Source organism: Aquarana catesbeiana, linkage group LG10 (assembly GCF_042186555.1).
Source record: "Aquarana catesbeiana isolate 2022-GZ linkage group LG10, ASM4218655v1, whole genome shotgun sequence".
Lineage (NCBI taxonomy): Eukaryota > Metazoa > Chordata > Amphibia > Anura > Ranidae > Aquarana > Aquarana catesbeiana.
The window spans coordinates 113,709,633-113,722,774 of record NC_133333.1 but is presented as its reverse complement, the minus strand read 5'-3'; the positions used below and the strand labels follow the sequence as shown (position 1 = coordinate 113,722,774).

The window sequence follows — 13,142 nt, the reverse complement described above, 5'->3', positions numbered from 1 at the left end:
CGGCTGAACCGCACACCAAATGCTTGGCACACAGTTGTGACTTGGTATATCAATGTAAAATCCCCCCTTGAATTGAAAAAAAAAGAAGGCATTAAGGTGGTGGAATAATCGTTTCCGGAATGCCTGTAATCCAACTCTGAACAGTCTCTGGAAAAACAATCCACCATGGATTGGTTTCCAGAGGAGTGGTAGAGCCTGCTGTCTATGTGACAGAGGCCTAAAGGAGGACCTAATGCTCACACTTAGGAAACCTATTTAACAACAGTTTTTGTGTAACTTACTAGAGGTTCCCTATTCTCAATGACCCTTGCATTACAGGAAAACTGAATAACTGTTTCCACTGATAACACGTCTTTACATTGTTGAAATTCATTCATCTGTCAGGATCATGTACACATAATAAACCCGCACTGAGAGAAATACAGAGCCTGCCATTTCTGATCATTTCTGACCATTTCTGATCTTCTTATAAAAATACCAGTTGCCTTCTTTCTGGCTCCAGTACTTTATGAGTCAGTTGGGTTGATTTACTAAAGATAAGTAGGCTGTTTGCTTTGGAAGAGAGTTTTCTCTTAGCTTAGTGAATGTGGTTAAATTTCACTTTGTAAAGAATACCCATTCACATGCAAGGATAATAAAAGAAAACCAACAGTATTTTTGCTTGCACATGAATGGATGTTGGAAGTCAGGAGAGCTTCAGCTCATTAACTAAGCTAAGAAAAAATTTGCTTGCAAAGTGAAACAGCCTATTTGCTTTTAGTACATGAACCTCAATGACTCTGAACAAGTAATTATTAAAAATTCAGGCAAAAGTCGGGATTCCTGAACTACATCATTGTTCTAGGTCTGCAACAAATTTTACATTCAGTGGATCAGCTTGACAGCCAGGCAACAAGTACTTTCAAAAGGAGAGGTCAGAAATTATAGCCTATATGGGGTTGATTTACTAAAACTGGAAAGTGCAAAATCTGGTGCAGCTCTGCATAGAATCCAATCAGCTTCCAGGTTTTATTGTCAAAGCTTGAACAAGCTGAGGTTAAAAGCTGATTGGCTACCATGCACAGCTGCACCAATTTTTGCACGCTCCAATTTTAGTAAATCATCCCCTATAGGATTTCTTATGACCTTACAGTGATTGCTATCAGTTCTGGCTTTCAATCAAGCTTCCACCTGGCAAGAAACCAAATATAGTGCATTCAAACATCAGAGGTAAAAAAAGAATGCTCCTGTGTATGTTGGGATCATACACAGGAGAAGGGTTCCCATAGTCTGTCTGGTAAAGGTGCAAATCATGTATTCCATATATTCCCTGGAGTTGGGTAATGTTCAGAATGAATTCCAGAGTAACAATTTTTTGAAGAATTCCAGAGTATTCTCAATATTTTGTCTCTGGGAATCTGCTTCGGTGTGTATGACGGGTCATAAAACTTCAGGAATTGTCGCCTGTGGAGATGGGCAATAAACAGGGTCAGAGAGAAGAAGAAGAGACAGAATATCAGTCATTAGATAGTATAGATAGACAAATAAAAGCCACAATGCATGTGTGGCAGTATGGTTATTGATAAGTACAGTTTACTTGAGACACATACAGTACATTTAATTTTACTAGGTCGATGGTCAATTGCGAAGGTAAATGTTGCATTGCTTGGATTCAGCATGTCTTCACTATAACAGTGAACCAGGGTTTAGAACAATGACACTAGAAAAGCAAGAACAAGGGTGCACCAGCCTAGTGCATTACCTTTATAAACTCTGTATTAATAAAAAAGCAAAATGGATGTATACTCACAAGCAACTGTGTGTCACAAGCTACTTTAAAACAACTAAAGACTATGTAGCCCAATCCACTGCACATGTTCCTTATATAGGGAAGATGTTGTCTAGATCCAATGGGTATATGCATTTCGAGGGGGTTCCCGTCTTCCTCAGAGCCAAACTCTGATGAAGAGGAGAAGCCCCCCCGAAACGTGTAAGTCAATTGGACCAGGATCGCATTTTCCTGAGATAAGGAATGTGTGCAGTAGATCAGGCTGCATAGTCTTTGGTTGTTTTTCATGAGCTTGTGACACACAGTCATTTGTGAGTATACTACCGTACCATTTTGGTTTTTATAATTGGGAAGGTATCCACTAACTTCCAATCCTGAAGGCTGAGGTCAGAGGAAAGGAATTTCTCTTGTTAGAAGCTGATTGGTTACTATGAACAGATTCTATGTGCCCCAGTTTTAGTAAATCCCCCCATAATGTTGACATTCATGCATGTCATAATGTCCATCTTGGCCTCCAACTTTGTTTCTTTTACAGAATTTTACCCAGACCATTGTTTGTGTTTAATCATGTTATTTAACACATGTAAAGCAAATTAAAGAAACCACTGGTGAAGCTTACTTCACTTGGAAACCAATCTCCCTAGTTTGCATCATGGGGTCTAAAAGTAATCGGGTCTGTAGGAGTGTAGAAGATACGTTGGACCAAAATTACTTCATGACCAAATCAGGCTCTAGCAGTTAGCAACTAAGTATTGCATCTAGAAGAAGAGGTAGAGATTGACCCCAAAAAACAATAGCATTATATTGGATAGATGAAATAAATGTATTTGTTATTTATGGCTGAATAAACTAATGTGTGAAACTTTCAGGACTTTCCTTATACTTTAAATCTTGGAGCTATAAAACTAAATTTAGTAGGCCTGAAGTTTAAAGTAATGTCAACATGTTTGTGCCATATGATTAAAGTGCATTTTGGCATTCCCCCTTAGTAGTACTATATACCTGTTTTTCTAAATAATTTTCCCCAAAATGAAAACATATTCTTTTAGTTGCTCCAAATGTTTGATCATCTTAAGTAAACCTTTCTAATGATGAGTAAGAACCATGGGAGAGACTCTAAGATTATTATGCATTAGAGCTCACTACTTTCCCTCATCATTCTCTCCCCAGTCATAGTGTCAGCTGATTTCTGAAAGCAGTTACTGCGTGCAAGCAATCACCTGCAATTTATTCTGCAAGCATTGCTTTGTCAGCTTGGCTTCTGTTGGAGTGAATAGTAGATCTTGAAGGGAGAGAACTCAGACTTTCTTCCCTTCTTAGTAAAACTGTCCCTGTAGCAATTCCCAAATCTGCTGATACCAACACTGTAGCCCATCCTTCTGAGGGTCCGTGTGCGCTGGGCTTAAAAAAAAAGCCAGTTCTTTTGGCTGAAAAAAAAACGCTCATATAGAGCTGTTGTATAAGTGTTTAGGAGCAATTAACTTTTTTTCTGCCAGAAAACTGCTCTCAAAATCTCAAAACAGAAGGGTTTTTTTTTCTGCCTCCTAACGATGAGCCTAAAATATGCCTCTAAACATTCTAATGTGCATGGACACATAGGATAACATTAGTTGCTTCTACAAGAACTCCTCTAGAAGCTGCATTTTTTTAAAGTCAGTGTGCATGGACCCTTAGGCTTCATGTACGCGGTATGTTGTTTAACCTCTCCTGAACGATCTAACTTGACAGCTAGAAACCGACGTCTAAAAACGTCAGTTTAGCGGCGTTTACATGCCACGTTTAGCCGCGTTTACATCTAGAAGCATTTTTTTTTTTTAAACATATTTGTTTTGTTAAAATTAAAAACATCTGTAAACTAAACGCTGCTAAATGCGAGTTACCACATTTAGCAGCCTTAATAGGCTGTTACAGGCATTTGGTGTTTCAAATGCCTCTGAACATCGGTCCTGAATGCATTTTTTTGCATTCCAAAAAATGCTTCTAAACTCAACTGCCTAGAAATTACTGTAAACGACCCTGTGTACATGTACTGATAAGATAACATAGAGGAGAGTTCAGGGGCAGCTAAAAAAAATGCCCAACTGCTCCTAAACGTCCATTTACCAGCAGCAGTGTACATTAAGCCTTATGACCCGTACACACGGTCGGATTTTCCGACGGAAAATGTTTGATGGGAGCCTTTTGTCGGAAAATCCAACAGTGTGTAGGCTCCATCGGACATTTTCCATCGGAATTTCCGTCGCACAAAATTTGGGATCTGGATCTCAAATTTTCCAATAACAAAATCCGTTCGCATAAATTCAGATAGTGTGTACGCAATTCTGACGCACAACGTTCCACGCATGCTCGGAATCAAGCAGAAGAGCTGCACTGGCTATTGAACTTCATTTTTCTTGGCTCGTCGTACGTGTTATACGTCACCGTGTTCTTGACGTTCGCAATTTCCAACCAACTTTGTGTGACCGTGTGTATGCAAGACAAGTTTGAGCCAACATCCGTCGGAAAAACATGGATTTTGTTGTCAGAATGTGCGATCGTGTATACGAGGCATAAGTCTTATTCAATTACACACGATGCATCCACCAAGTTCCCAGTCCAGTAACTACTTGTGCAAAGCATGCATCAGATTTCATCAGATCTATCGGTCAAGTAGAATGCATTATGCTTTGTAAGTTATGGTCAACCATGTCTTGACCACTTTCTTTTTCCTGTACATACAGTGCCGCACAAAAGTGAGTACACCCCTCACATTTTTGTAAATATTTTATTATTTCTTTTCATGTGACAACACTGAAGAAATGACACTTTGCTTCAATGTAAAGTAGTGAGTGTACAGCTTGTATAACAGTGTAAATTTGCTGTCCCTCAAAATAACAACACACAGCCATTAATGTCTAAACCACTGGCAACAAAAGTGAGTACACCCCTAAGTGGAAATGTCCAAATTGGGCCCAATTAGCCATTTTCCCTCCCCAGTGTCATGTGACTTGTTATGCCCTGTACACACGTAAGAAAATGTGTGATAGGACCTTGTTGTCGGAAGTTCCGCCCGTGTGTAGGCTCCATCACACATTTTCCATAGGAATTTCCAACACACAAAGTTTGAGAGCTTACTATAAAATTTTCCGACAACAAAATCCGTTGTCGGAAATTCCGATCGTGTGTACACAAATCCAACGCACAAAGTGCCACGCATGCTCAGAATAAATTAAGAGACGAAAGCTTTTGGCTACTGCCCCGTTTATAGTCCCGACATACGTGTTTTACGTCACCGCGTTCAGAACGATCGGATTTTCCGACAACTTTGTGTGACCGTGTGTATGCAAGACAAGTTTGAGCCAACATCCGTCGGAAAAAATCCTAGGATTTTGTTGTTGGAATGTCCGATCAATGTCCGACCGTGTGTACAGGACATTAGTGTTACAAGGTCTCAGGTGTCAATATGACTGAAAGAAAGGTTGGGACTTTATATGAAACATGCAAAAGTTGCATGTTTCATATAAAGTCCCAACCTTTCTTTCAGTCATATTGACAACCAGGGATGGAGGCATTAGACCTACCTTCTTTTGCCTCATGTAAAGTCCCAAATTCCCTATTTCTCCCTTCCCTTCTATTTTCAAGGTCTCAGGTGTAAACAGGGAGCAGGTGTGTTACATTCGGTGTTATCGCTCTCACTTTCTCATACTGGTCACTGGAAGTTCAACATGGCACCTCATGGCAAAGAACTCTCTGAGGATCTGAAAAATAGAATTGTTGCTCTACATAAAGATGGCCTAGGCTATAAGAAGGTTGCCAAGACCCTTAAACTGAGCTGCAGCACGGTGGCCAAGACCATACAGTGGTTTAAGAGGACAGGTTCCACTCAGAACAGGCCTTGCCATGGTCGACCAAAGAAGTTGAGTGCACGTGCTCAGCGTTATATCCAGAGGTTATCTTTGGGAAATAGACGTATGAGTGCTGCCAGCATTGCTGCAGAGGTTGAAGGGGTGGGGGGTCAGCCTGTCAGTGCTCAGACGAAACGCCGCACACTGCATCAAATTGGTCTGCATGGCTGTCGTTCAAGAAGGAAGCCTCTTCTAAAGATGATGCATAAGAAAGCCCGCAGTTTGCTGAAGACAAGCAGACTAACGACATGGATTACTGGAACCATGTCCTGTAGTCTGATGAGACCAGAATAAACTTATTTGGTTTAGATGGTGTCAAGCGTGTATGGCAGCAACCAGGTGAGGCATACAAAGACAAGTGTGTCTTGCCTACAGTAAAGCATGGTGGTGGGCGTGTCATGGTCTGGGGCTGCATGAGTGCGTGAGAGCTACAGTTCATTGAGGGAACCACGAATGCCAACATGTACTGTGACATACTGAAGCAGAGCATGATCCCCTCTCTTCGGAGACTGGGCAGTATTCCAACAGGATAACAACCCCAAACACACCTCCAAGATGACTACTGCCTCGCTAAAGAAACTGAGGATAAAGGTGATGGACTGGTCAAGCATGTCTCCAGACCTAAACCCTATTGAGCATCTGTGGGGCATCCTCAAATGAAAGGCGGAGGAGCGCAAGGTCTCTAACATCCACCAGCTCCGTGATGTCATGGAGGAATGGAAGAGGACTCCAGTGGCAACCTGTGAAGCTCTGGGGAACACCATGCCCAAGAGGGTTAAGGCAGTGCTGGAAAATAATAGTGGCCATACAAAATAATGACACTTTGGGCCCAATCTGGACATTTTCACTTAGAAGTGTACACACTTTTGTTGCCAGCGGTTTAGACATTAATGGTTGTGTGTTGACTTATTTTGAGGGGACAGCAAATTTACACTGTTATACAAGCTGTACACTCACTACTTTACATTGTAGCAAAGTGTCATTTCTTCAGTGTTGTCACATGAAAAGATAGAATAAAATATTTACAAAAATGTGAGGGGTGTACTCACTTTTGTTAGATACTGTAAATGAGAAAGGTTTTGGTGGATGTCCGTAAGTGCTGGGAGCTAACTGAGCTTAACCATCTGAAGTCTAATACAAGTACCATAAGCACTTTTAGACCAGGTTTAATTTAAGGTACTCACATAAATTAGAGGGATGGAAGCAGAAAATTAACAGCCTGAGAGTTTCCACCACTTTTAAATGTACTCCACAACCTATCCAGTTGTAAAACTCTCAAAAACCAAGTGCTGAAAAAGAGGTTTCATATTTTTCTCCATGTTTAAGGGTCCATGCTTCCATAGAGATATGTGTGTATCAGTTGCCAAAAATGCAGCGTTTACCTTTTTTGTTGCCACGGTGAAGCTGTAGTGTTAGAGGACTGTACTTCACATCAGCTACTGCTATATTCCATACTATATCAGCTTCTAATAATGAATGTACCCACAAGGAAAAGCACAAATACAAAATACGCCACCCTACCTCTCCACATGCTGATTTTTAAGTATTTTATTGTGTCCTCTCATAAATATATCATTAAAACAATATATAAAATAATATGTTATGTCTATTTGACAAAAAATACCGTGAACATTGTGTGAGCTCCCATGCCTCTATAAATTCTAATTTATTTTGTAAGGAATTTGACCCTTGGGCTATAATTTTAGCCCAAAAAAAGATAATTAAAGACAAGTACTTGGTGATCAGATATGGTCTTAAACAAAATCCGTGTACAAGCTACTGTATATTACATCATTCTTCGAATGCTGATTTGGTGGTATGTTTATTTCTATAAGAAATTAGTAAAGGAGGTTGTACATTTATAAAACACCCATTTATCATATATGGGAAGAATATCATATAGCCCTTTATTGTTAAAGAACATAATATATATGTAATATTAATTATTTCCTGGTACATACAGTATAAAATCAGTGGAAAGTAAATGTAGAGCTATTGTTCATATTATCATTAGGAAGCTTTTACTCTATGAGAAGGCATCCAAGGTTTTGTAGCAGGCTGTGCATCGACTTCCCAGTAAAGCAGCTTGATTACATACCTTCACAATTCTGAACCTGCATCAGTCTTCAATAGATTGGCATACCAGCATCACTGACATATTGGTAGCTTGAACTTCCTCTCTGCCTATTAACCTCAATTAGGAAGTAAGTACTACCTCTAATTCATGGCTGATATTCAGGATAATAAACTCTGCCTTCTCTAGGGCTATATGTACAGTAATATGGCTGTGTGCATTTTGAAGATTGTTTTCTCCTTTTTCATTGCAATTTAGATTTTATCAGTGCGACAAAGTAACTTTGATACAATTTCTGTTATCGTTGACCATCAAACATACTACTCCGATTTACTTATGTCCCCTTCTCCTGTGGCTAGCAAAGTAACACTGCTCAACCTAAATAAGGAATGGCAAATAACCATATATATTATTTTTAAATAGTAGATTTCTCACAAAAATATGCACCAAAAAACATGATGCTCTGTTCCTGTGGAGACTTTACTGTAAATAAGCGATCGATGCTTGCCAGCTACTTTTTTTCTCAGGCATGAAAGCAGTGCGTCCCTGTTGACTCAGTAGTCACGAGTCAACAGGGAAACATCTTGATCTCAGGAGGTGTATAATATGTCTAGTTAGAAATTTGTGTTCTACTTTTAAATCTGTTATGTTTCCTTCATCTTAATCTGTATATGAGATCCCCATCTCCTTACTCACCCTCTCCCTCCTTTCCCCAAGCTTCTCATTGTTCACATACTTTCAGTTCACCTTCGGGGTTTCCCTCCCCATCAGTTTTCACTTCTTCCTCTGTTTTTTGGTCCTCTGAGTTAAGATTTTGCATTTTCTTTTTTCTAACACATTTTAGGATGACCAGGAGTAGAATGACAAGAGCTAAAAAACCTCCAACTGAAGCTCCAACCAAAACGGCAACCGTTGAATCCCTTTCTGGAGGAACTGAAAGGGGAGAACACAGAAGAGGTAAAAACACACTAGTCATAAAGTGCAGAGGCAAGAGAATCAGACTAAATAGTTGACTGCTTATGGAGACTGGTGTGTGCATGCAGCTAATTTTATAGAGCAACAAACTCTGTTTCTTTAGGTTTTCTAAGCCCAAAAGAATATAATGTCTATAAAAATTAAGAATGACGAACCTTCTGTTAGGACTTCTAGGCGAATCTTTCCTGTGCCTTTGTGTCGGTCTGGGGGATTCAGTACATAACAATGATATTCCCCTTCATCTTGCAATTGAACATTGTGAATTGTCACAGTTAGGTCATTTTTGCTGGGGTTTCCTGTAAATTCCACTCGGTTCTGAAATCGCTCAAGACGCTGGCTGATAATCTTCTTATCATACTGAATGAACTGTTAGTGGAAATTGTTAGTGGAAAAAGGTTATCAAAAGAAAAAAGGAAGGAAGTAAAGTCAATGAGGTACAAGGACACAAATAGAGGAGTATGTAGTAGAAAAAAACAGTGGTAAATTTTACGGACAAATTGTCAACTCTTGGTTCTGGTAAATGCCTTGGGGTTAAATTGTGTCCTCTTGAGGGTTTACAGTAATATGATGGCACAATTTATTTTTTGCACACATGCTTTTTGACACTAAGGGGCTGATTTACTAAAACTGGAGAGTGCAAAAGCCTGGTGCAGCTGCACATGGTAACCAATCAGCTTCTAACTTCAGCTTGTTCAAATAAGCTTTGACAATAAAACCTGGAAGCTGATTGGTTTTTATGTAGAGCTGCACCAGATTTTGCACTCTCCAGGTTTAGTAAATCAACCCCTAAATGTCTATAAATCACAATAATAATGTTTTGTTTTGTTTTTTCTAGTAAGTTGAATGAGTAGACTTAAATTTGCAAACACTAGGGTTTAGAAATGCCTCAAAGGATTGAAATACCAGCTTAGGGAACATTTCTCCCAGCAGCTTGATCTTGTTGGTAACTAGGTGCCCTGAATAGTAGTGAGTTATTGAACAGTAGAACTCACTAGCTGCAGTAAATTGCAATTTTTTTAACACTGTCTATATCTATAGAGGAAAGACAAGGCTTGTTTATAGAGATACTATCACCTTGACTATGCAGGGCTAGCCATACAGTTAGATGCAAATCAAGCTGTCAGTTAGCAAGCCTGTTTTTTCTGTATATTTGCTACCTACTTGCCTCTAATCCTGGTAAGCCAACTTTGAGAGATCTAAGACAGACATATCACTGGAGATGAGACACATTTTTACTCTAAACAGATTCAAGCTGTAACTTTGTAGTAAATCAGTTGCATCATTTATCTCATTGACTCCTGTTTAGCATTGCCTTGCTATACTGCACAACTGATAAATGTCACTCCGTGCTTCTTTAAGGGCCGCACCCCACACACCCCCACTCACCCTGCCTACCCTCCCTTGTCACTGCTTCCTCTGTCACAGTTGGCACTTTAATCAGCAGCAACAGCAAACTGGGGTAGTGGTGATTTAACTCCTTTGGTCATGTATCAGTTCTTGGACCTAGCAATTGGCTGCTAGATGAATACTGTCACAGGAGAGGTCAGGAGGTGCCTTTTCAGAGACGCTTTCACTTTGGTGACATTGGGGGTTATTTACGAAAGGCAAATCCACTTTGCACTACAAGTGCACTTGGAATTGCAGTCGCTGTAAATCTGAGGGGAAGATCTGAAATGAGGGGAAGCTCTGCTGATTTTATCATCCAATCATGTGCAAACTAAAATGCTGTTTTTTATTCACCTTTCATGTCCCCCTCGGATCTACATCGACTGCACTTCCAAGTGCACTTGCAGTGCACTTGTAGTGCAAAGTCGATTTGCCTTTAGTAAATAACCCCCAATGCCTCTTTAAAGTGCTTAAATTGCTTGTTCAGAATATGCAAATATGTTAATATGTATAGTCTGGGCACAAGAACACTTTAAGACTGCTTTGATGGTTTGCACATTCCTACTGTATACAGCTTAGTGTTAAAATGTCTCAGATGTTATAAAGACATTACCTAAGATCACTCAAACTGAGTATAAATTTTATATAAAAATAAAACATAGGTGACCACCATTCTTTTCTGTAAAACCGAAAGCTGGAGATTGTACTTGAAAGTGAACCTATGTTTGCAGTAACAGCTCTAAACTGAAGGTAGCCAGGTATAGAAGACACCTAGAGCTGGCAAACTGCTTGCTAAGATATCTTGTAGAACATCCAGGAGCCCTAAAACACAGACGGGGGGGGGGGTCTAATAATGGGTTAATGGTTGCCTCACCTACTTCCCACTTCTTACTGTTGTTCGATCTTTGTAATGGGCAGCCTGGCTAACCAATAGAGGTGAGCTTGTGTGTCCTCCGAAGTCATCGTGTACAGATCCCAGAACTTGCGTTCTTTTTTAACTCGAATGAACTGGGGGTTGGGTCATTCCCGCAAAGAAGCCCACTTTACAGGTAGTGAAATGACCTGGCCCACAGCCCATTGGAGCTAAAAAAAAAAGAGTGCAAGTTTCGAGTTTGGCTGGAGGCGATTTCAGAGGATGCCCACGTTCGTCTCTGCTGGCTAACAGTGAAGCCTCTAGGTGCCCTGTGTATTTGTCTGTTTTCTGGGATTTAGGAAATGTTTTAAGTCTATTTATATATTTTAACTTGAACGGCTACTACACCAATCTTAGGTCAAAAGCTTACCCAGAAAAAGTACATTAAACACTAACAATAGCCTTAAACATAAGTGTACAGACCGATTATGCTATCATGAAGGATGCAGGTTAATCGTGTTCATCTCACAGTGTTTCCCTTATACATTATCCTTACTTATTGTGACCCTGACAGCGAACATTTTATATGATCAGATTCTGTTCGTTATGCTGTTATTTTCTTTTACCCAGTAGTTTTCCTGTGTTTTCCATTTAATTTCCAGCTCTAGCGTCATTCACACCCACATATACACTTCTGCACCTGCTCTGCTAATTGACTGAGGAGGCCATCTCACCCACCTGCTCCATGTCCTTGTGCTCTATAAAACTAAACATCAGAGAAGAAATTCATGGTGTTATAGATGAATATGCCATGCTGACTAATTCAATACCCAATTCTTCCTTTCAGTGCTAGACACCATGCTAAGTTCCTTATGTTCCTTCCCACACTTTCATCTATTCTCTGCAGGTCTTTGTAGCCCACTCCAGTAACATGGTGGGTTCTACTTACTGATGCATTGTTATTCTTTCGTTACTTTCTGCCCACCCTTTACTGAAAATGTTCCTTTTTTTTGTAAACTTTTGGCTCTATTTACTATAGCCTCATTAAATGTGTTTAAAGAAAACTTGACTTCTGTTGTAATCAAATAATTTTCATTTCCCACCTTTGAAATTTCAGCCACCAAAATAAATGTTTTTACTGTGAGGAAGAGGAAATAAAACATTTGTTCATGTAAACTGTACTGGGTAAATATGGTAAATGTGATACAACGTTACTCAAACATTTTAGTTATAGAGAATAAAATCAAATAGGAATCTTCATCATGTAGTTTATGTAATTATATTCTAATTGGGAAATGACCATGCCTGTGAATTCTCAAGATGCATCATCTGGAATCTTTCATGGTCATATTTCTGAATCATATATGACAAAAGCTGTACATTAGAGTTGGCTGGGTTTCACCTATTACATCAGAGTGGCTCTAGCAGATAAGCTCCATTTCCAAGCTTTCTCTAGAGCAGACATTCTTAACTGAGAATATCCATGACCCTTGGGGTATAGGAACCAAATGATAGAAGTAGGGGGCTGGATCTCTAAAAATTTAAACATTATTATCTGTATTACTGAACCTAAAAGAATCTAAGTGACTTGATGGGTCAGATGACATGCGACTAACATTATCAGTAAATTGACCTCAATTCCATGTTTTGATGCACAAAAATAACAGAAAAAATCTCACTAGTTGTATCCAGCTTTTGTACAGTAACTTTTGTATACATAAATACAACAGTTTTTAGAAATTTTCTTTCAGCTGTTCTGTTCCACGCTATACATAGGTAATAGTTAGCAAAAAAGAAGTCCTGGACGGCCGCACACTGATGCAACACCTTTATTCAAAAAATATTAAAATCCAAAATCAATATATATGATACAGAGGCAGAGCTGAATGGCTAACGTGTTTCACACCGTATTTTGGTGCTTAGTTATATACATAGGTAATACTGGTACCTAATAGGACATGTGATGATAATTATTTTGACAGTTTGTTAACGGCGAGCCATTGGTAATCCAATATTGTAAAAAAGTTAGGAACCCATGCTTTAGAGCAGTGATGGCGAACCTTGGCACCCCAGATGTTTTGGAACTACATTTCCCATGATGCTTAAGTACACTGCAGAGTGCATGAGCATCATGGGAAATGTAGTTCCAAAACATCTGGGGTGCCAACGTTCACCATCACTGCTCTAGAGCCTAAGCAAATA

At 39.5% G+C, this 13,142-nt stretch overlaps 1 protein-coding gene across 2 annotated transcripts in view; it reads right to left on the bottom strand.

The window, feature by feature from the left end:
* Positions 1-937: 937 nt before the first annotated feature.
* The window catches only part of SCN2B (sodium voltage-gated channel beta subunit 2), a 51,952-nt gene continuing 39,747 nt past the window's right edge, over positions 938-13,142 (bottom strand). The window contains exons 3-5 of one of the 2 annotated variants that reach the window (XM_073602475.1): positions 8,857-9,067; positions 8,463-8,659; positions 938-1,443 (exon numbers count right to left, since the gene is read on the bottom strand). In XM_073602475.1, coding sequence (XP_073458576.1) covers positions 1,420-1,443; positions 8,463-8,659; positions 8,857-9,067 — 432 coding nt within the window. In that variant the 3' untranslated portion in view covers positions 938-1,419. Of the gene's footprint in view, positions 1,444-8,422; positions 8,660-8,856; positions 9,068-13,142 lie in introns of both variants that reach the window. The other variant, XM_073602476.1, reaches the window with a different exon arrangement.